Below are 24559 nucleotides of genomic sequence, written 5' to 3'. Positions count from 1 at the left end.
GAAGCTGGACAACATAGGAATGCTGCAAACTGAGGTAATGGCACTCTTTTAAATTTTGACAGTGTGTAGTAGAAACTAAACCATTACTCATTTTTATCCTTTAACTTCCAGTCAAGATAACTATATAATTATGTGTGTAGGTATATAGATGTGTGTGTTTGTGTATTTATCAATAATACATTTGTATATGTGTATACAAGTAGAAACTCTGTAACCAAAAATTAAAATAATTTCTGTCATTAGAGCAATATTTCTTGATCTTTTTTTTCATTATTTCACCCCCCCACACGCATCTAAGGAGACTTTAGAAATTTTTTTCTAATTGTGCCTACCCCAATGAAATTTTAGTTTCACACCATATACTATATATCTGTTTATGTATGTATATGTGTGCTTTATACATAAAAAGAACGGAACAGTTTTCACCCTTTGGGGATGGTATACCCCAGATGAGAATGTATGCATTATTAGAGTGAGAGACTGTTCTGATCATCTGGAGTTCTTTATGTTATATTCTATGACTTTACAAAGAGCAAAACCCTTTACCCATATTTCCTGCTTTTTTGATAGCCTGTTGAAGGGATTAGGTAACACTGTTGCTGTCTGCTGCATACCTCAGTTATAAACAGCCCTATTCCTTCACCTGAAAATCTCTGTCTAGTTGTTCTGTTCAGGCCCATTGTAATCCAAAAGAAATTGTAGATAACAGTCAAATCATGTAAAGTTTAACCTGTATTTAAGGAAGGTCACTGGTTTTTTTAAAGACTTTATTTTTTTAGAATACTTCTAGATCCATAGAAAAATTGAAAGGGAAGTACAAAGATTTCCCATATATCCCCTACCTCCACGTAGGCATAGCCTCCCCTATTTTCAACATCCCTCACCGGAGGATACATTTGTTACAATTGATGAACCAACATTTGACACTTCATAATCACCCAAAATCCATGGTTTAACCTTAGAGTTCACTCTTGGTGTTGTACATCCTATGGGTTTGGAAAAATGTACAATGACAAGTATCTATCATTATAGTATCATACAAAGTATTTTCACTGCCCTAAAAATCCTCTGTGTTCTACCTGTTCATTCCCCAACCCCTGCCAACCCCCTGGCAACAACTGATCTTTTTACTGTCTCCATAGTTTTCCCTTTTACAGAATGTTTTATAGTTGGAATCATACAGTATGTAGCCTTTTCAGATTGGCTTCTTTCACTTAGTAATATGCATTTACGTTTCCTCCATGTCTTTTCATGGCTTTATAGCTCATGTCTTTTTTGTGCTGAATAATATTCTGTCGTTTGGGTGTACCACAGTTTATCTATTTGCCAACTAAAGGACATCTTGATTACTTCCAAGTCTTAGAAATTATGAATAAAGCTGCTATAAACATCCATGTGCAGGTTTTGTGTGGGCATAAGTTTTCAGCTCCTTTGGGTAAATACCAAAGAGTGCAGTTACTGGATTGTATGGTAAGAGTGTGCTTAGTTTTATAAGAAACCACCAAACTGTCTTCCAAAGTAGCTTTATTACTATTTTGCGTTCTCATCAGCAATGAATGAGATTTCTGTTGCTCCACATCCTCACAATCATTTGATGCTGTCAGTGTTCTGGATTTTGGCCATTCTAATAGGAGTATAGTGGACTGATTTTTTAAAATAACATTTTTATCAAAATATAATTCACATACCATAAAATTCACCCTTATAAAGTATACAACTGAGTGGTTTCACTGTATTCATTGAGTTGTGCAACCATCACTGCTATCTAATTTTAGAACATTTTCATCACCTCAAAAAGAAACTCTGGTCAAAATTTAAACTATCTGTGTTTCAAAGGGTACCATGAAGAAAGTGAAAGGATAAGCCAAGGATTGGAGAAAATATTTGCAAATCGTATATCTGGTAAGGGACTTGTACCTAGAGTATATAAAGAACTCTTACGACTCAATGCTAAAAAGACAACCCAATTTAAAAATGGGCAAAAGATCTGAACAGACATACAGATAGCCATCAAGCACATGAAAAGATGCTGAACACCATTAGCCGTCAGGGAAATGCAAATCAAAACCACAATGAGATACCACTTATACCCAGTAGGATAACTACAGTAGAAAAGGCAAACAGTAACTAGTGTTGGTGGGGATGTGGAGAAATCAGAGCCCTCATAGACTGCTGGTGGGAATATAAACTTTGAAAAACAGTTTGGGATTTTCTCAAAAAGTTAAACATAGAGTTACTATATGATCCAGCAGTTCTACACCTAGGAGTATATCCCAAAGAAATGAAAGCATATGTCTGCAATAAACTTGTACACAGGGTTCCTTTTGGGGATGATGAAAATGTTCTAAAATTGTATTGTGACGATGGTTGTACAACTCTGTGAATATACTAAAAAATTATTTAATTGTCTCCTTTAAATGGGTGAATTGTATATGTGAACTATATCTCAACTTAAAGCTGTTTTTAAAAAACGATGAAAACAGGACTTCCCTGGTGGCGCAGTGGTTAAGAATCCGCCTGCCAATGCAGGGGACACGGGTTCGATCCCTGGTCCGGGAAGATCCCACATGCCGTGGAGCAACTAAGCCCGTGTGCCACAGCTACTGAGCCTGCACTCTAGAGCCCACGAGCCATGACTACTGAGCCCGCGTGCCACAACTACTGAAGCCCATGTGCCTAGAGCTCACGCTCTGCAACAAGAGAAGCCACCGCAGTGAGAAGCCCACGCACTGCAACAAAGAGTAGCCCCCGCTGGCCGCAACTAGAGAAAGCCCACCCACAGAAACAAAGACCCAACGCAGCCAAAAATAAATAAATTAATTAATTAATTAATTTTTAATAAAAGATGAAAACAAACAAAAAAGGTAACCCTTTCCCCCCACTACCACCCATTAGCAGTCACTCCTCATCCCTACCTGCTCCCCACGACCCCGGTAACCACTAGTCTGCTTTGTGCCTCTATGGATTGGCCTGTTCTTGACATTTCACATAAATGGAATCATTCCACCTGTGACTTTTTGTACTTGGCTTCTTTCATTAACATAATATTTTCAGAGTTCACCCATGTTTTAGCAGGTATCAGTACTTCATTCTTTCTTATTGCCTAGTGATATCCCATTGTATGGACATACCACATTTTGTTTATCCATTCGTCAGCTGATCAATATTGAGGTTGTTTCCACTTCGGGGCTAATATAAATAATGCTTATTTTAAAGTTCGGGTACAAGTTTTGCGTGGCCATATGTCTTCAGTTCTCTTGGGCTTATACCTAGGAGTGGAGTTGCTTGGTCATATAGTAACTGTGTTTGTGAGGATCAGCCAGACTGTTTTCCAAAGTGGCTGCACCATTTTACAATCCCACCAGCAACTGATTTTTAAGTGAAGACTAGTTATATACTCCTTAAAGTGTCCTAGGCCAGATTCTCCCCTTCCCTGTCCCCACCCAAGACCACATAGTCCCTTAATTGTCACATGGAGGGTTTAAACCCATAGTCGTAGGGCTCTTTCATCCCCTCCAAACACAGAGACACTCCCCAGTGTCAAAGCTCTCTTGAATCATACAGATTCCACACAGCGGCGCTTCCCAGGAATCTCACTGACAGAGCTCCTGTGAGAGCTTTTTCTCTTTAATAATAGATTACATTCCTCAGGCCTCTATTCCGTTTTGAGAAATTCATCTTAAAAATACATGTGAAGCTTTGTTCTTAATACTAGAACTTTGTTGTCACGTACATCTCTAGTTTCAATTTCAGTTGTGTGTTTGCACACTCCACACCCCCACACCACACCCGACACTTCGACCTGCACCTGGGCATCGATGCAGGGCTTGTCCAGCCTGTGTGCGTCTGTCAGTCACACAGTCCAGTGAGCGGAGTCGGGGAATCATCATCAGTGTGGTCAGCCATTGCATGTCCTCAAATCTATCTTGATGTTCAGCCTCTGCCTCATTTTGGGGGGTAACGAATTACACATGTGTGATACTGTCAGTTCTGATTGCTCTCCTATTTACTTGTGTCAGGGTAGCCCGTGTATACCTTTCAGGGTTGCTGTTCTGGTCAACTTAGAGATTTAGTGAGAATGTGACTCTTCTTCACCCTTTCTGTGTCCTTAATAACAAGCAAGATGTTTCCTTCCCACCTGTAATCCTTTCCTTTTTTTTTTTTTAATTAATTAATTAATTTATTTATTTATTTTTGGCTGTGTTGGGTCTTCGTTTCTGTGCGAGGGCTTTCTCTAGTTGCAGCAAGCAGGGGCCACTCTTCATCGCGGTGCGCGGGCCTCTCACTATCGCGGCCTCTCTTGTTGCGGAGCGTAGGCTCCAAATGCGCAGGCTCAGTAGTTGTGGCTCATGGGCCCAGTTGCTCCGTGGCACGTGGGATCTTCCCAGACCAGGGCTCAAACCCATGTCCCCTGCATTAGCAGGCAGATTCTCAACCACTGCACCACCAGGGAAGCCCTGTAATCCTTTCTTATAAAGAGTTCTGGGATTTTAGCCCATTCTCGCATGCAGAATATCTGTGTAGCATGTTCACCGTCTCCAGGTCTGGGGCCAGCTTCTCCTCTTTCCAGGATACACTGTACAAGTCTGGGCCTGGCACAGAGTGGGCACACATCACTCAAAGGATGTTGCTCAGTGGAGGAGTGTGTTTTGTTATGTAAATGTGATGTGTGTTCCACGCCACACTAACATGCCAGGTATCCCTGTGTTCTCTTCTGCAGGCCATCGGCTGTACTCTGAACTGTAGTTGCCAAAGCTTCAAACCAGGGAAAATAAACCACCGTCAGTGTGAGCAGTGCAGACATGGATGGGTGGCCCACGGTAACTTTATTTTGCCCCCTCTCTTGGCCTTTAGTGTACCCTTTAAATAACTTACAGTTATTCAGGAACAGATTTAATATCTAAGAATGACAGCTAACATTTGTAAGTTACTGCTATGTGCCAGGTAACAGCCTAAGAGCTTTATATATGTTATCTCTTTGAATCTTAACAACTCTATATGATAAGTGTTTATCAACCCCCTTCTAAAGATGTAGAAAATGGTGCTTCAGGGCTGTTGTTCTGCAACAGTAGAAATGTTCTGTGCTGTCTAATATAGTAGCCTCTAACCCAGGGTTGCTAGATGGAAGAACAGAATGCTCAGTTGAATTTGAATTTCGGTTAAACTATACATAATTTTTTAGCCTAAGTATATCCCAATGAATATTTTTGGTTTAAGTGTATACCACTTATTCATTTTTTATCTGAAATGTATATTCAAGTTTAATTTTTATTTGTATTTTTATTTGCTATACCTGACAGCCCTACACTAGCCACATGTGGCTACAAGTACTTGAAATGTGACTAGCGCAACTGGTGAACTGAATTTTTAGTTTTATTTAATGTTAATTAATTTAAATCTAAATTTGAATAGCCGTATGTGACTGATGACTGTTGCATTGGACAGCATGGAGTTCAGTGGCTTAACTTGCCCAGCCCAACAACTAGATAGTGGCAGACCAGGGCTCAAACCCAGATCTGTTGGATTTCCAAGTCCAGGTTCTTCCCCAGACCCCATGCTTCCTGGTTTTCCATCTTCTTGATTATGCACCTGCCGCCTTCGTTTTTACCCGTTTTCTGTGCACGGTCCCTACTTGCGGCTGTTTTACTCCTTAGGCATGCCACAGGAAAGGGAGAAAAGAAGCCTCTCAGGCTAGTCCATTTTATTTTAGAAGTTCCTGAGAATAACTTGGAGCCAGATAGCTATTAAGATTATTAATTGTTTGCATATTTGTGGTTTTTCTACTGGAACAAATAACTGAGAGTTAGCGCTAACCTACTTCTGTGCAGTGTTTCTCTTAAAAGTAGAATCTTGAAAAACGATATTTCTTCAATTCACTTTTTCAGCTCTAAGTAAGCTAAGGATTCCCCCCGTGTATCCAACAAGCCAGGTGGAGATTGTCCAGTCCAACGTGGTGTTTGATATTAGCAGCCTCATGCTGTATGGGACCCAGGCCATCCCTGTTCGCCTGAAAATCCTACTGGACCGGCTCTTCAGTGTGTTGAAGCAAGATGAGGTCCTCCAGATCCTCCGTGCCTTGGACTGGACCCTCCAGGATTACATCCGTGGATACGTGCTGCAGGTATGGGGACCATGGGCACTGTTCTCCTAGAATGTCTTCCGAAGCTCGTGTCCATGGAACTGATGTAACCCAGTTGCCTACAGTGCTACAGCCATTGGTAGTCATCCTTCCCTTTCATAGTTATTTCTAATGGCTTAAACCCTACCTCATATTCTGGGTGAAATCCGTGCCTTTCCTCAAGGTATCTGTGAGACTTCAGGATGCGCGAGCATTACATATTCTCTGATTTGGGTTTCACTCAGCCAGCTCTTCCACAGTCAGCCATTTGCCCCTTCCTTGGTGCTGCCTCCATTTCTTTTATTATCCTCAAACTATTTACTGACACAAGACATCATGTTTCAGATTTTACTGAGAGTTTGGGGGTGAGGAAGGGAACTTACATTGCAGAAGGGCACAGCAAACAGTTACAATTTCATGCCACACCTTCCTGTTCTTTAAAGCCCTCTGCCATCCATCCTACTGCTAATTTTCCTTCCCAGGCTTCATCACCTTGTGATATTTCTGTGTGCATGCTCTGGCTCATTCTCTCTCTGCCTCCCCAGTTCCTTTTGGCCTCCTCGCATTTTCTCTACGTCTCTCCATCATTCCATGCCTTTCGTCCCTTCTCTCATCTCTTTCCTTTGCAGAGTAGTTTTACCTCTCTTTCTGTACCATACTGTGGGGGGTAGGCCTTATGCTTCCTATCCAGAGAGGCTATCAGGGTGTTTCGACAGCAAAGAACGTGTTCCCTGGTGTGAATTATATCATTTCTCTGACATATGAAACAGCTACAGCATTTTCTTCCTTGTTACTACGCTAGAAAATGTCAGCTAACTTTGATAAAAATTTCAACGAAATGGGCGGATGAATGTTATTTCCAAGATTAACATACACTTCAGTCTAACTCAGCTGGACCATAACCCTGAAACAAACACTAATAACAACCATTTATTGACTTAGACCCTCATCCAGTAATCTCACAAGGTAGGTAGATTATCCCCATTTTCCAGTTAGAAAACCAGATACTGAGTGCTTCTAAATCTTGCTGAAGTCACTCAACTTGTATGCAGCAGACTGAGAATTTGAACCCACTTCTTTCGAACTCTGACAATGCCTCCAGTCTTCCTCTGGAAACATGTTTGCTCACCTCGAGTGCAGGACCCCCAGCAGGCTAGAAACCACCTTTTATGTAGAGCAGCATTATGATCTTACATTATGACATAGATCAATATTTAATGATCCTAATAATCTTGCTTTCTAGTGTTAGGATTAAAAATATGGAATCAATTACCTTGAACCTCTAGTGCATGAAAAATTTATGATGTTACATTCCTCATCATCTTCAAAACTCTTACATGCACTGTGAAAAATCTCAGTAGGCCATCAAATACATGTTCTGTGATAAAATATTTATTGTAGTTTTGGGAAAAGTTAGGCCTTGCTAGAGTTTGAAAGATCTCCAACACTCTAGTGTAATTACAGCTCTGCTTTGTGAACATAGGCAATAGATCAATACAGGTTCATTTGTTTTTCAATGTTAGTTGCTTGGGAAAGATTATTAAACTTGCAGCAAATAAATACTTGAACTATATCTAGGCCTGATTGCCTCATCTATACTCTTTAGATAAAGAAGTTACTATTGTTCAAATGATACATATTTTAATTTTAGTGGAGGAAAATTATGCCTGATGCAAGACAACCAATTGGTTTGAAATAAGATGGAAAATAATCACCAAACTTCTCCTTAGGCTTGAGTGATATAATTTTATTTCTCTCTTCTGGACCACTGCTTACATTTGTGCAGTTTATTTTCTGCACAGAGTTTCTGTCCTAGGACAGTGAGGTGAGCAAGGGCTGAACTCATCAAGCCTTGTGCTCACAGGGGTGTCTTTTTCTAATATGTACAAGAGTGCCCTGTGGTGCTGGTGGAGGCCCTGACCACATACATGGTTCCTTTCTTAGAGAAAAGGGTAAGGAATAGTAAATTAATTGCCCGTTTTAATTCTGGTTTGGGTTTAGGATGCATCAGGAAAGGTGTTGGATCACTGGAGCATCATGACCAGTGAGGAAGAGGTGGCCACCTTGCAGCAGTTCCTTCGTTTTGGAGAGACCAAGTCTATCGTTGAGCTCATGGCAATTCAAGAGAAGGAAGAGCAGTCCATCATCATCCCGCCCTCCACGGCGAACGTAGATATCAGGGCTTTCATCGAGAGCTGCAGCCACCGGAGTGGCAGCCTCCCCCCTTCTGTAGACAAAGGAAACCCCGGCAGTATACACCCCTTTGAGAACCTCATAAACAACATGACCTTCATGCTGCCCTTCCAGTTCTTCAACCCTGTGCCTCCCGCACTGATAGGGTCAGTGCCCGAACCGTATGTGCTGGAGCAGGGTCAGGACCAAAGTCAGGACCCCAAACAGGAAATCCACGGACCCTTCCCCAACAGCAGCTTCTTAACTTCCAGTTCCACCCCATTTCAGGTTGAAAAAGAGCAGTGTCTAAACTGTCCAGGTCCTGTTACTAAAAAGGAAGACAGCGCCCATTTAAGTGACTCCAGCTCATACAACATCATCACAAAGCTCGAAAGGACACAGTTGTCCCCAGAGGGCAAAGTGAAGTCCGAGAGGAACAGCCTCGGCACAAAGAAGGGCCGGGTGTTCTGCACAGCGTGTGAGAAGACCTTCTACGACAAAGGCACCCTCAAGATCCACTACAACGCCGTCCACCTGAAGATCAAGCATAAGTGCACCATCGAAGGCTGTAACATGGTGTTCAGCTCCCTGAGGAGCCGGAACCGCCACAGCGCCAACCCCAACCCCCGGCTGCACATGCCAATGAACAGAAACAACAGGGACAAAGACCTGAGGAACAGCCTGAACCTGGCTGCCTCTGAGAGCTATAAGCGCCCGGGTTTCAGGGTGACTTCTCCAGACTGTCGGCCTCTCCCGGGCTACACTGGTTCAGGGGAGGATTCCAGGAGCCAGCCAGCCTTCCCAAGCATCGGCCAAAACGGAGTGCTTTTTCCCAACCTGAAGACAGTCCAGCCGGTCCTTCCTTTCTACCGCAGTCCGGCCACCCCGGCTGAGCTAGCAAACACACCTGGGATGCTACCTTCCCTCCCTCTGCTGTCCTCTTCAATCCCGGAACAACTGGTTTCCAACGAAATGCCATTCGATGCCCTGCCCAAGAAGAAATCGCGGAAGTCCAGTATGCCCATCAAAATAGAGAAGGAGGCTGTGGAGATAGCGGATGAGAAGAGGCACACTCTCAGCTCAGATGAAGACATGCCCCTGCAGGTGGTCAGTGAAGACGAGCTGGAGGGCTGCAGCCCCCGGTCAGACAGAGCCCCATTGGGAAGCTTAGGGAAGTCTGGTCCTGAAGGAGAGAGGCCCTGCCATCTCAAACCGGCAATCGAGTCCAGCGGAGCCATCCGCCAAACCCCCGAGCAGGCCACATACAACTCAGAGAGGGAGACTGAGCAGAAGTCAGTGCTGACCGTGGTGCCACGGGACGGGGAGGATGGTGGCCGTGAACCTCATCTCACCCCCGGGCTGGAGCCCTGTGTCCCTTTTCCTGACTACGTCAAACTGCAGCAGCGCCTGCTGGCTGGGGGCCTCCTCAGTGCTTTGTCCAGCCGGGGGATGGCTTTTCCTTGTTTTGAAGATTCCAAAGAGCTGGAGCACTCAGGTCAGCACGCATTAGCGAGGCCGAAGGAGGAAAATCGCTTCCAGTGTGACATCTGCAAGAAGACCTTTAAAAACGCTTGCGGTGTGAAAATGCATCACAAGAACATGCATGCCAAAGAAACGCACACGTGCACGATGGAGGGCTGTAAGGCCACATTCCCTTCCCGCAGGAGCAGAGACAGGTAAGACGTCTGGTGGCAATCATTTCTTCCAAGGCAGTGGTTCTTAAACTTTAGCATGCATCTGAGTCACGTGGAGGGTTGTTAAAACAGACTTCTGAGCCCTCCCCCTAGAACTTCTGCTTCAGTTGGTCTGGGACGAGATGTGAGAGTTTGCATTGCTAAGTTCCCAGGGGACACTGATGCTATTCCAGGGACCACAGATTGAGAAACAGTGTTCTATAGATCCAGATTTCCTGGATTTTCAATTCCAGAATTTAAACTCATTTAGCCACAAAACCTGACCTGAAATGATGTGAGGCTATTTCAATCTTTTTAAATCTCCCTTTGTGTGGATTTTTTTAATATATATTCCATACAGAAATGTTAATGGATTTATTATGGGGACATTGCCATGATATGACAGTATATGCATCATTCTGCCTTTTTAAAGCCTGAGAAATTCTGGATTCAGAAACATCTGGCCCCAAGGGTTTGGGATAAGGCATCATGAACTAGTTCACACATTAGAGGGGGAGGAAGCGGGGGAGCTTTTAAAGTTAGGATTGTAGCTCCCCAAAACTTGTCTGATTTTCATTTCACACTATGAAGTCCACAGAATGAAACGTTTTCTCCAATTTCTATTTAACCACTATTTTTGAAAGGAAGAATAACTGCCTGATTGAAGATTTTTGACATACTAAGATATCAAAGAGTAAAGGCAATTAACAGGTTATTTCAGTGTCTGTGATGTGTGGTTCAAAGATGAGAAGACTTTCAGTGCCGGGTTTTCATGACCCCACCACACAGAGTCAGACTGTTTGTACAGAGTGCCCGGGTATAGAGTATCTCTCATCACTCTGGGGACACAGCACTGGCGTTACTATCTTACTTGTGCTTTTCTTAATGAACTTGAGTCGCATAACCACTCTTCAGGTCGCCTTCCTCCCCAGCCTATAAAGGGAAGAGGAAGCTTACCAAAAGATGACCCCAGGAGGCTTTAAGGAGAGAACTGTTGCTGGATGTTGCACCAAACCACCAAGATACCCAAATTAGTGAGTCAGTGCCCCTCCTCTACCCTCCAAGAGGGGTGTTCATTCATGAATAAGCTGTCATTATAAAGAAGAGATAGTCGTATCGGTCAGGTTATCCTTGATATTTATGATACTGTTCTGACCTACATTGTCTACTAAATTAGAAGGCATATTGAATTTAAGATACTATTTATATTTATTTTTCATATATTTAACATTTTCTTATTTTGGGACCTATTTGTGATGCTCCTGCCCCACCACAGGAAAACATCTTTCGTTCTAAATGTAAACCACTAATTCTAGTAGTCTAGAACTTGGACTGCATTTTCCCTAGAATCTGTGATTTAAATGATACCATTTTAAACAGGACTTTGTGAGCAGTCCCGGGCCCACCACCATTTTTCTGAGTCAGAGATGAGAATTGCATGGCTGTAAGGATAACTGACTTCCTCCCTTCAAGCCACTGCTACTGCCAACAGCAGTTCCTAGGACCCATCACCAAGGGACGAGGACAGCACTGTGGATACTTATTTAGCCAACAAACAGTCAATAACCTTCTGTGTTAGGTGCTCTAGACACAGTCCCTGCCCAAGAAGGCCAGTGGGGAAGACAGAGCAGTAAGCAGGTGATTACAGCTGAAGGTGGTGGCTGCTAGAAGCGGGGGTATTGTGTTACGGGCACGTGGGAGGGCGCCTCACCAAACTCTGAGAAGTTAGGGATGGTTTCCCAGAGGAGTTCTGTCTAATCCAGCAGCTCGCAGAAGTTTTGGTCTCACAGCCCCTTTACAAATTCTTAAAACCTCAAGACCCTCAAGAACTTTTGTCTATTTGGGTTTCTATCTATCAATATTTACTGTATTAGAAATTAAAATTGAAAAAATATGTATCACATCACTTAATAAACCTATTATATGTTACCATTATATTTTTATGAAAAATAACTACATTTTCTGGATCAAAAACTTAGTGAGAAGTGGCTTTGTTGTACATTTTGCAAATATCTTTAATGTCTGGTCCGGTAGAAGACGACTGGGTTCTCATACCAGCTTCTGCATTCAATCTGTTGCAATATCACATGTCACGTAGCCTCTGGAAAACTCCACTCTACACTAGTGAGAGAATGAGCCTGAAAAGGGAAAATAGTGTCTTAGAATCATCATGAAAGGAGTCTGACTTGAGGGACATCCTGAAAGGATCTCAGGGACCACTAGGGGTACCCAGGCCGCAATTTGAAAACCACTGGTCTCAGCTAATCTAAATAGTTAAAAACGGGAGGGAAGAGTTGGAGGGGGAGGTGTAGAGGTTGGAGGGAAGAAATGCAGACCTGGGCAGTAGGCACAGCATTAGTCCTGGAAGCAGAAAGCCTGGCACGTGGTCCACAGGGTTTTTGCAGCTGTGGTACTCACTGGTCTCAGGGTACATGGCACCTTGGGAAGTGCATCTAACCCTCTGAGGATGGTTAAGGAGGAGAGAGGGCTGCCCACATGTTAGCTCTTGGTGTTCATGGGATCCTCAGGAGTTGAGCAAAGGGCCCAGAGGTTTGCTTTGTTGCATCAGGGACCTTTCTGTGCAAGGTGTTCCAGTAAATGTGTTTGTCAGACTTTTTTTTGACAACTTGTGTATACTGGAACCTGTATGTCAATCTAATATCTGGTTTTCTGCTGAGACATACCTGCCCCTTCAACGCAGGGTGCTGACATAATCACAGGGCAGAGTTGCAGCTGAGAAGAGCTGCTTGCAAAGTGGGTGATCTGGGAGTATAATTCTGATTATGTCCCAAGAAAAGAATGTATAAGAGGATTAAAAAGAAGTTCAGAAATAAATTTGATACATTTTATGAGTAACACCCCTGCCATATGTCTTTGGAGATTTAGAAGAGAGAATTTGATTCCTTGTTATTTAGGTGAGGGTGTTTTTCCCAATTTGACCCTGGCATGCATTCTGATCTGTGTTGGGGGAGGTATTTTCCCTGTTTGGAATAATTCTCCAATCACCTTTAAGATTGTACCCTCTGGTAAGGGGTGTTTTTGCTCATCAATAGTTAGGGGATCTCCGAGCAAGGCCGACATTGATTGACAGGTTACATCAAATGATACCTTATGAGTAAAAGGCGTGTGTCGTAATGGATACTCATTATCTGTCCTTTAGGAGTAATCGTTGGGTAGATGATTGGCAGTGTGCTCACAGTGCTGCCTTTGCAAGTTTTCTGTCTGCTATATAGTGAAATGTTGCAAATACGAACTAAATTTAGCACACGCACATGTGCACACACCACCCCCACACTCATGCACACACATACAATTTCTAGCCAATCAGATTTTCACACCTGTAGAACTTGCGTGGGGGTGTGTATGCAAATGCTCTAGACCACCATGCAAGCCACATAGGAAATTTTAAATTTTCTGCTAGCCACATTAAAAAAGTAAAAAGAAACAAGTGAAGTAAGTGTTAGTAACATATTTTATTTCACTCAGCCCACCCAAAATATTATCATTTCAATATATGACACTAGCCACCTTTCAGGTGCTCATACACTTATGAGTAGCTGTCATACTGGACAGTGCAGCTCTAGAAGATAATATTTCCTGGTTTCATTGAAATAAAGTCCTCTGCTTAGTTCCTTATTGTTTGTGACCAGTTTTCTTCTGGGATCTCCTGGTTCCAGTGTCCCAGTTGAACTGGCCTAACTGAAGTAGTCTAGCCATTCTCTAAAGATGAGGTACAAGAACTTACGTGTCAATCAGACTGTGGAAATTGAAGAGAACTACATATTCTGTTGACCTATCTAGTCAAATGCTAACTTGTGACAAGCGGTGAACGGCAGTGGGCAGTGTCCACCACACACGCACTGTATCACTTCTCTCATGCCACAAGCTTTCCTGGTATCTGCCTAGTGTCTCTACTCAGAATGAAGGCTGTCTTTAACACAACAGAAACAACAGCCCAACCCATTGCTAACCATCTTTTCACTCTCGTAGACACAGTTCAAACTTAAACCTCCACCAAAAAGTGTTGACTCAAGAAGTGTTGGAGAGCAATGAAGACCATTTCCGTGCAGCTTACTTGTTGAAAGATATGGCTAAGGATGCCTATCAGGATGTGGCTTTCACACAGCAAGCCTCCCCGACATCTGTCATCTTCAAGGGAACGAGTCGGATGGGCAGCCTGGTTTACCCAGTAGCCCAAGTCCACAGCGCCGGCCTGGAGAGCTACACCTCCGGTCCGCCAAGCGAGGGCACCATCCTGGATTTGAGTACTACCTCGAGCATGAAATCGGAGAGTAGCAGCCATTCCTCCTGGGACTCAGACGGGGCAAGTGAGGAAGGCACCGTGCTCATGGAGGACAGCGATGGCAACTGTGAAGGGGCGAGCCTGGTCCCCGGCGAGGATGACTATCCCATCTGCGTCCTGATGGAGAAGGCCGACCAGAGCCTTGCCAGCCTGCCGTCTGGGCTGCCCATAACATGTCACCTCTGCCAAAAGACATACAGTAATAAAGGGACCTTCAGGGCTCACTACAAAACTGTGCACCTCCGCCAGCTCCACAAGTGCAAAGTCCCGGGCTGCAACACCATGTTCTCGTCTGTTCGAAGTCGAAACAGACACAGCCAGAATCCCAACCTGCACAAAAGCCTAGCCTCCTCTCCAAGTCACCTCCAGTAACAAGGTAGTGGACCACGTTTGCTCAGATAAGCATTTGTCGTAATTCAGGAATAAGGTAGTCCAAAGAAAAGTTTCTAACTCTGTTTAGTTACCATTTGGGGCAAGTGAGGCAAAGAATATTTGAGTTGACTTCATAGTCTTCTACAGCAGGATGAGCAGAAGACAAGCCTTGTGAGAAGTTGTCACTGGGGTGGCGTTTCCTATTACTTTTCTTAGCCCAGGAGGTTTACCACTGACATAACAAAAACTTGCAGAGATGTGGTTTTCCCCAGATTTGTTTACACATTCCCTGGGAGAGCTCCAGGTCTGCAGGTTGACAGCAGGGGCCCAGGACCTGGGGGCAGCTTGAAGTGAGGCTTGTAGTATTAAGAGTTAGTCGAGTGTCCTGGGACACAGACTGTCACCACAGGTGACACTCCCATCTTTGGGAGCCACTCCCAAAGATCACATTTTTGAGTTCCTGCTTTAATGAGTCTGAAATCCAAACTGGAGTTTGGGAAAATGACTATTTGAGACTATCCCTCCATGTAGATTGGAGAATTGCCTTTTTTCCCCCTGAAGATCTCATGTGTTACTCCAGGGAGTTCTCAAAGGAAGCACGTTGGCCTCTAATACGTAGGAACACGAATGTTACCCAAGATGTTAGTTCTCGCTCTGTAACACGCGTTAAGAAGCTAGGGGGAAATACTTCATGCACTTAAAAATAGCGGTCTTCAATTTAATTTAAAATAAGTTTGCTAATATTTAATTTGTGTTTATGTTATGTGAGTGTTTGTGGTGAGTGCAGACATGTCACAGTGTGACCACTGGGTCTCTGCTCAAAAGCAGAACGAGTGACAACCTAAACTGCAAAACCACTGCCCATTTTCGTTTGGTGACCTTCGGCGTCTGTTCATTTAGATCCCCTGTGGAACAAATGCAGGCGTGACTCTGGCAGGACCATTTGTATATATTCAGCCAAAGTGTTTAGAGAATGTGGTCCTGATGGTTGTGCATTTTCATTATCACTGGATCCCTCAGTCTTCACCCTTTTATAAATGTGTAAGGTTAGGATGAACATTTGAATTTACATGGTAGAAAGAAAAGTAGGACATTATTGCCATACTGTATGTCTTAATATTTAACTTATTCTGAAATATATTCTGTACCATTATACACATTTGCTGTTGTAGAAAAGAAGCATAATAGGTCCTGTGAAAGGAGACCCTCTCCTGAAATTTGGCATTTACAATACCCCAAAAGTACATGGTTGGGAAAAAGAAATTGATTTTGTATTAAAACTTCAAGTTAATCACCTTTTTAAACTCATGGTTGGTTTGAGTAATGAAAAGCATCCTTAAGGAGAATTGGGGCTTTATAAGAGATATTATTCCTCTGACCCAAAGGTGAAAAAAGCCAATAACGTGTTACTGATTATTTCAACATTTTTTTAAAAAATAAATGTGACAACTTAAAATTTGTCTCTGCTTAAAATGAGATGTATGTTTCAACTGTTTTGTTACCCAGCTGTTTAATATTCCATTGTCCCCAAAGTGGAAAAATTTGTATACAAATGAGTTTTCTATGATTTAATAAAAATATATGACACACTTTTTGTTTAAAAAGGCAAACATTTGTCAAAGCAGTTTTGTCATACATACTGTGTGTTGTGTGAGTGCATGTGATCATCATACACACACACACACACACACACACACACATTTATGAATTTTACAGCTCTAACCACCCAGGGAAGGTCTGGTCTGGTGGACAGGAATCAGTAACTACTGCCCCATCCTAACAGGAACTGCAGCGGTTCATGAGTTGCAAAGAAATTAAGTGGTTACTTCACTGGGAGGAGGGGCTAGGTATCACTTATCAAGGAAAATACAGGGATTTTTTAAAAATCTATGCTATCAAAGATAAGTCTTATGGCCAATGCTCAAAATGGAATGCAATGAAAGATTTAAGCCTCTTCTTTCTTTCTTAAATACGCAGGGTTTTTTTAATTTATTTTATTTATTTATTTATTTTATAGTTTTGTGGGGTTTTTTGGGGTTTTTTTGTTTTTTTTTAATTTTTATTTATTTGTGTATTTATTTATGGCTGTGTTGGGTCTTCGTTTCTGTGCGAGGGCTTCCTCTAGTTGCGGCAAGTGGGGGCCACTCTTCATCGCGGTGCGCGGGCCTCTCACTATCGCGGCCTCTCTTGTTGCGGAGCACAGGCTCCAGATGCGCAGGCTCAGTAATTGTGGCTCACGGGCCTAGTTGCTCCGCGGCATGTGGGATCTTCCCAGACCAGGGCTCGAACCCGTGTCCCCTGCATTGGCAGGCAGATTCTCAACCACTGCGCCACCAGGGAAGCCCCTTAATTTATTTTTTAAAATTTTTATTGGAGTGTATTTGGTCTACAATGCTGTATTAGTTTCTGCTGTACAGCAAAGTGAGTCAGCTATACGTATACATATATCCCCTCTTTTTTGGATTTCCTTCCCATTTAGGTCACCACAGAGCACTGAGTAGAGTTGCTTGTGCTAGACAGTAGGTACTCATTAGTTATCTATTTTATACATGAAAGTAAGTTTTTATTACTTATCTTTTAACAACTTTGCCTCTTTCTTCTACTCTTCCAACATATAGATAAAAGCACGATCCCACGTACCCATCCAGCCCCCCCTCTCAGGTGATGTCAGTGTTCCTGCTTCTTATTTCAGTGGGAGAATAGGAGTCATCAGAGGGGAACTTTCTTAGCTACCAGCATCTGCACTGCTCCCGCCCTGCTCCGGGCTGTGTCATCTCTTGCCTGGATGACTGCTGTAACCTCCTCACTGGTCTGCTGCATCCATTCTCATCTCCTACAGCAGCCAGAATGTCCTTCTAAGTTATAGCTCCGGTCCTGTAGTGCCCCAGCTCGAAACCATCCAAGGTTTCCCTTTAGCAGTTAGTGTAAAATCCAGAGACCCTCCCAAGGCCTACAAGGCCCTAAAACATTTTCCTGCCCCTGCCGCTTCTCCATTCTCTTTTCATTACAGTCTCTGTCAGCCGTCTCTCCCTCCCTCTCACCATAGCAGCTGTTCCAAACCTCCAGTTTGCAAGGTCCCACCCCATGGACCGGTCATATTCACAGAGCTGACCTCACTTCCTGCTCTCCGCGAATTAGGTGGGAACCCCTTCAGCTTCTCCCCCGGTGCCCACCAGCCCCCATCCATTTGTCTGTATTCATACCCGTCCTCATGTGGTCACATCTGCCTGGACCTCCTGAGAATCTATCTTGTGCCTGGCAGACAGCAGTGAGCTGCAGGCCTCTGTGAGAAGGGGACCAGGATCCCCCCTGCGTTCCCACCACCCATTTTGCCATCACACGCAGACCCGTCACAGCCTCCTTGGGCTCATCACCTCCCACTGAGGGATCCGAGTCTCCCTAACTCAACCTTTCTGATTTTATCCATGTGTGCCTGGGTGGCTATGTTAGTCTGGGTCCTCTAAGAAGCAGATGCCAGTAGGACTAAATGTACAAGGATGGTATTAAGAGACACTCTTGAGAGAAAATAGGGAGCTGGGGAAAGCTGGAGGAGCCGGCAGATGCAATGCAGGGCTGACCCCAAGTGAAGAAAGGAAGGAGGGAAGATTGGGTGAAAGTGTCTTGAGACTGCCATGTACCTGAGGAAGGCTCAGCACGGCCTTTGGGGAGTCCCTGTGTCCAGATGAACCATCCGAGCAGTCCCCCATCTCCCGGGAATGGGTTCCCTGGGAATCGTTTCCCTGCCATGCTCCGTCTTGACTGCAAGCAACCCATGGGAAGTGTGGCCGCTGTGCAAACGTGGCAGCGGATGTAGAGCAAGATAGCTGGAGCAGTTGGCCAAATCTTACCTTTCTAAAGTCCCTGGGTCCTGTTCAAGCTACATTCAAACCTATGTTTTTCTCTAGACTCAGAAGAAGTGTTCATTTTCTTTTTGAAGACTGATGCTCTCACCTCATCCCTCCAGCTGCCTCAAGGTTGTTGTTCCATCACTTCTCTCCTCTCCCATTCATTATCAAATTCATCTTTCTAATGGTTCCGTCTCTCTAGCCTGTAACATTTGCAAATCTCTCTCATCTTAACGATTAAAAGAAAGAAAAAATAGCTCTCTGTCCCCGGCCCCCCCCCCCCCGATCCCTTCTGGTGACTCTTCTTTCCTCCTCCTTGTGCATCCAGTTTCCTTAGAATAGTAGATTTTGCCTCTGTCCTGTGGCTGCACTCTTCTTGCTCCCAGATGGCCATATCCAAAGGACACATTTGGTTCTTTGGTGCACCCTGGTTCCTCCCTGGCCTTTTTCTCTCCTCATGCTCATGCTTTTGGTTGTCTTATTCATCCCTGTGACTTGCATCCCTAGCAGGATCCCTCCAGAGCTGCCCTCTTCACTGTTGGTTATCATGGAATAACCCACAGCATCTCCAGTTCAACTTGTCCTCAACTCAGTTTGTCGTTTCCCCACCAATCAAACATTTTTCTCCTTCCGTTTCCTCGGATTGAGGGAGTGGCGCCATCACCTGGCCAACCCAAACTAAAACCCTGGGGCGGTACTGAGTATGGTTAAGAGCATAGCTCTTTAGGTCTGACTGTCCTTGGCTGTTCCACATACTAACCTGGTGACCCTGGCCAAGTAACAGCTTCCCTGGGTCTCAGTTTCCTCATCTGTATAATGAGTATAAAAATACACTCATGAGCATCAATAGCTCATTATGAGACCCAAATGACATGGTGTATATGAAACACAGCACAGTGCCCGGCACGTACACCCTCAACAAACATTAGCCATAAGCATCGTCTTCGTCACCATCATCATCCCTATCCTAGACTTCTCCTTTCATCTCACTCCCAACAACAGCACTCAGTCACCAAATCCAAACAACTCTACCTTCGAAAACGCTCTCACATCCTTCCCCTCTTTCCTGCTCATCATCGATGTCAGTTCATCAAGGCAACCCTCCACTCCGTTCTCTGAGAGTATTTCAGCAGCCTCCTATTTTTATTTCTCTCTCAAATCCAACCTCCAGACAGCAGCCCAAGGTCTGATGGTGTCACCCCCTCCAGGGACTTCCGGTCCAGCCAGGCCTTAGCCAGGCTGACCCCCTGCAGTGGGCCCACAATCCTGGGGCTAGTCAGGCCCCAAAGGCCCTGCATATGCTGCTTGCTCTGCAGGAATCGCCTTTCCAGTCTCTGACCCACTAACCCTTGGTCCTCCTTTGAGACTCAGCTCAGGTGTCATCACTTCCTGAAAGCCCCTGGTGACCTCGCTGTCTCTCCCTCTCAGTGTTGAGTGAAGCAAGCCAGTTCTTGGCACCCATGTGCTGTCAGGTTTACCCACAGACTTGCCCTCCCCCACCCCAGCCCCTCCTTTGGCAGGTCTACTGTCAGCATTCACCCCTCACCAAGGGGCTTTACTTGTGACCTCTGGCTGTCAATCAACAGAGAACCCTCTACCGTGTGCCAAGCATGCTGAGCGCACAGTGGTAAATGTAATAGACGTGGTCCCTGCTCTTGGGGAGTTTAAAGCCCAGCAAGGAAGACTGATAATAAACCAAAAAATTTAAAAATGATACAAGCTGAATTTCCAGAAGAGAGGTCTCTCTATCTTCAACTTCTCTCACTAGCATCCCTTCCTGCGAGGCCCACCTAACTGAGGGAATGGGGTCATGACTTCCCCGTGACCTCCCCTCCTCAAGGTTGGGCACTCTGTCTCCACGCCCAGGTGTGTGGCTGCATAAATGTAACTTAACTGTCAATTGCCTGCACGTCCCTAAACCTTCAGCCTTGTGGGTCATCCTTCTGTTTATATTCACATTAAATAACGCCCACACTTTAAGAAAATTCATCTCAGCAATCACTTTCTCCATCAGCCTTTGAACACTAAAAGAACACGAGCCTCCCAGATTCTGAGAGCAAACTTTCAAGTCAATACAACCTCAGCTGACAGATGAAAACTAGCTTCTTTGCCCTTTATCCTAGGGATCTGATAATATTCACTCCTCCAATCAAGCTTTCAAAAACCCTTTTCTCCCTCCTCTAGCAGAGGGTCAAAGACCATGGGGGCATAAATATGGCCGATCTTAAGGTTTATTCTGAATGAGCTAATCCACTCACATCCAGATTTTCCCTGATTTCTTAGACTCTATTAGGAAATTGTATAGGTCACTGTTTCTTTTTTTTTTTCTTTTTTTAATTGAGATAAAATTCACATAACATAAAATTTACCATTTTAGCTATTTTAAAGTATACAGTTCAGCAGCATTTAGTACATTTACAGTGTTGTGCAACCATGACCTCTATCTAGTTCCATAACATTTTCATAACCCCAAAATACAACCCTGTACCCATTAACAATCACTCTCCATTCCCCCTTCACACCGGCCCCTGGAAGCCACTGATCTACTTTCTACCTCTATGGATTTGCTTATTCTGGGTATATCATATAAATGGAATCATAAAATATATAGTCTTTTGTATCTGGCTTCTTTCACTTAATGTAATGTTTTCAAAGTTCATCCATGTTGTAACATATCGTTCCTTCCTATGGCTAAATAATATTCCATTGTATGGCTATACCACAACTATTTTAATTTCTTTTTCCACTTAGTTAGTGGGCATTTGGATTGTTTCCACTTTTTGGCTATTTTGAATAATGCTGCTCTGAACATTCATATACAAATTTTTGTGTAGACATACGTTTTCAATTCACTTGGGTATGTACCTAGGAGTGGAATTGTTGGGTCATATGGTAACTATATGTTTAACTTTCTGAGGAACTGTGGGACTGTTTTCTAAGGTCACTGATTCTTAAATGTAGTTGCGCATTGGAGTCACCTGGGCATCTTTTAAAATTACCACTTCCTAGGTCCCATCCTCCGAGGTTCTGATGTAATCAACCTGCTTTGTGGCCTTTGCAGGGAGAGTTTCAAAGCTCCCCAGATGCTTCTCCTCAGCCCTGGTTGAGAACTTCCAGTATACAGACAAAGAGGACTCAGAGATGATGTCATTAATCGATAACTCCTGAATCTGCCGTCAGAAGTCAGTGTTTTCCCCTGCTTGATCGTGAGAATTTTCTGAGGCGCTTCCTAAAACTACAGATTCATAGGCCCCTTCTCTGGAGATGGCTTAGAGAGTGGGCCTCAGGGGGATCCTGGGAATCTGAAGTTTCAACGCACATTTCAGGTCTACCTTATGATCTGGCAGGTTTTGGAAGCAATATCCTAGATCCTTGCTTCTCAAAGTGTAGGCCTCGGCCAGCCACATCAGCATCACCTGGAGCTTGTAAGAAATGCAAATTCTCATACAACTAAATCAGAATCTGCATTTTAGCAATTCCACGCTGATTATAAGCACATTCGTATCTTTCTTTTTTTTAAAGATTTTTTGATGTGGACCATTTTTAAAGTCTTTATTGAATTTGTTACAATATTGCTTCTGTTTTATGCTTTGGTTTTTTTGGCCACAAGGCATGTGGGATCTTAGCTCCCTGACCAAGGATCGAACCCTCACCCCCTGCATTAGAAGGTGAAGTCTCAACCACTGGACCGCCAGGGAAGTCCCAAGCACATTCGTATCTTAAAAGCACCCTTAGACTGCTAAATCTCAAGCTGTATCGTCCCTGGGCAAGTGGTTCTCAAAGTGGACATGCATTACATCATCTTAAAGGCTCATTGAAGTACAGGTGGCTCTCGGGGCTTCTCATTTAGTAGGTCGAGGCATGGCCGGAGAATCTACACTTGTAACAGGTGACGCTGATGCACCTGGACTGGGGACCACACTTTGAGAATCCCTGGTCTAAAGTCCAGACCAGGGTTTCTCAGTCTCGGCACTGTTGACATTTGGGGCCAGATAATTCTTTATTATCTGTAGGGGGCTGCCCTGCGCATTGTAGGATGTTCAGCTGCTTCTCTGGCTTCTACCCACGAGATGCCAGTAGCACCCCCAAAATTGTGACAGCTAAAAATATCTCCAAGCATTGCCAAATATCCCCTAGTGGGGGTGGGTAACAAAATAGCCCCCAGTTGAGAACCACTGGTCAAGACCGTTCCTAAAAGGGAGGGTCTGTCACTCATCCCATTCCTGGAAGAGGAGAGTTGGCCCCTGGCTCAGGCAACCTCTCTCAGCCTCTTCTCCCACCCCCTCAGATCCTGGGGGGCATCTACAAAGGAGTCTGAGACGCCCTGGGGCAACATCTTTCACCCAGGATTTACTCACGGGGAAATGAGACCTTGGTCCCAGCTCCCTGGCAATTGTGGGGTACAAGAAAAACGTCTGAATCTCTGAACACCAGCTTTATAGTCCTGACAGGTAGCCCAGCCCCTGTCACCCTCCCTCCTCACCCATAATAACTCCTTCTGTGCAAGGTCTACTTTTGGCTACTCATTAAAACCATATTTTCCAATAAACTTTTTGTTTTCATTTTTTGGCCATGCCTTGCAGCACGCTGGATCTCAGTTCCCCGACCAGGGATCGAACCCGTGCCCCCTGCATTGGAAGCGCAGAGTCTTAACCACTGGACCACCAGGGAAGTCCCCCAAGAAACTTTAGAAGTGACTTCAGACAAATTGTATAAAGAACTGAATGCCAATTGGTCACCTGATGCTTTTAAAGCTACATCCTAGAAATCTGTGATTGATTCTTAATTCATCTGTATTGCTATATTTTCTTTATGTTCTTTGCAGAGGGCTGGGACTACTATGAAAAAACAAATGATTTTTTAAAGGAGCTGCTTGGCTTTCCAATCTTCTTTGATGCTTGGCCACCTTTCAGATTGTTGGTGAATAGTGCCCTCTGCTGGAATGTCTTGGTTATTGCAATTGGCATTGTGTGCTGCTGGAATCCTGCCTGTCCAGAAATAATGTGTTTGGAAATTCCCCTCATGTCCTCCAATGCCAAGGCCAGGTGAAAAGAAGACATGTTTCCTGAATGTTCTTAAACCTGCTTCGTGGAGTTGAGTGTCTCCACCTAGGGCAGTGGTTCAGGGTAAGTTCACACAGGCTCCTTCTGTCACTCCCCAGTTCGGCACTTGCCTTCCTAGAACAGAAGGTGAAACCAGAGCCCTTCCAGCTCTCCAACCTGCCTGCATGTGGAGGAGTGATGTGGTGGGAAGGACACGTTTAGGGCCCCCAGGCTCCTGGCTTCACCTTCCACCTCTGCACACCCCTAGCTGTGGGGCCTTAAACATCTCTAACGCTTGGAGACCTCATTTCTCCATCTACCAAATGGTGGTTTCAGATTTTATTTCAAAGTGTTCTAGGAACCTCACAGGGACCTCACAGGCCAAAGGGGGTATGAGGAGTAGCCAGGAGGGCAATGACCAGCACCAGAGGAGTTCATTCCCCTTCTATCTGGTCTCATATGTTAGGTTTTAATATTTTGTGTTCTGCTAAAAAAAAAAAAAAAAAAAAGAACATATATAAAATATAATATATGTATATTATATATATATATGCTACATCTTCTTTTTTTAATATTTATTTATTTATTTGGCTGCGCCGGGTCTTAGTTGTGGCACGCGGGATCTTCAGTTGTGCACCTAGTTCCCTGACCAGCGATTGAACCTTTGAGAGCACGAAGTCTTAGCCACTGGACCACCAAGGAAGTCCCAATATGCCACATCTTCTTTATCCATTCATCTGTCAACAGACACTTAAGTTGTTTCCATGTCTTGGCTACTGTGAATAATTCAACAACAAACATGGGAGTGCAGATATCTCTTCAAGATAGTGACTTCATTTCTTTTGGACATACACCCAGAACAGGGATTGCTAGATCATATGGTAGTTCTATTTTTTATTTTTTGAAAAACCTTCATACTGTTTTCCATAGTGGCTGTACTAAGTTACATTTGCACCAACAGTGCACAAGGGTTCCCCTTTCTCCACATCCTCACCAACATGTTATCTTTTGGCTTTTTTTTTTTAACTTTTTTT

General features: G+C 44.0%; 1 protein-coding gene across 5 annotated transcripts in view; it reads left to right on the top strand.

The window, feature by feature from the left end:
- The window catches only part of BNC1 (basonuclin zinc finger protein 1), a 40012-nt gene extending 16661 nt beyond the window's left edge, over positions 1-23351 (top strand). For 2 of the 5 annotated variants that reach the window (XM_082448604.1, XM_082448605.1), the window contains 6 exons: positions 4721-4820; positions 5886-6121; positions 8120-9966; positions 13954-18612; positions 21545-21665; positions 23067-23351. In XM_082448604.1, the coding sequence (XP_082304730.1) occupies positions 4721-4820; positions 5886-6121; positions 8120-9966; positions 13954-14638 (2868 nt within the window). In that variant the 3' untranslated portion in view covers positions 14639-18612; positions 21545-21665; positions 23067-23351. Of the gene's footprint in view, positions 1-4696; positions 4821-5885; positions 6122-8119; positions 9967-13953; positions 18613-21544; positions 21666-23066 lie in introns of all 5 variants that reach the window. The other 3 variants (XM_082448603.1, XM_082448606.1, XM_082448607.1) reach the window with 3 other exon arrangements.
- Positions 23352-24559: the final 1208 nt, after the last annotated feature.

The sequence above is a fragment of the Balaenoptera physalus genome, assembly GCF_965194825.1.
Source record: "Balaenoptera physalus genome assembly, chromosome: 2".
In the NCBI taxonomy this organism is placed as follows: domain Eukaryota; kingdom Metazoa; phylum Chordata; class Mammalia; order Artiodactyla; family Balaenopteridae; genus Balaenoptera; species Balaenoptera physalus.
The sequence above is the reverse complement of the archived record's forward strand: the minus strand, read 5'-3'. Positions and strand labels throughout refer to the sequence as shown.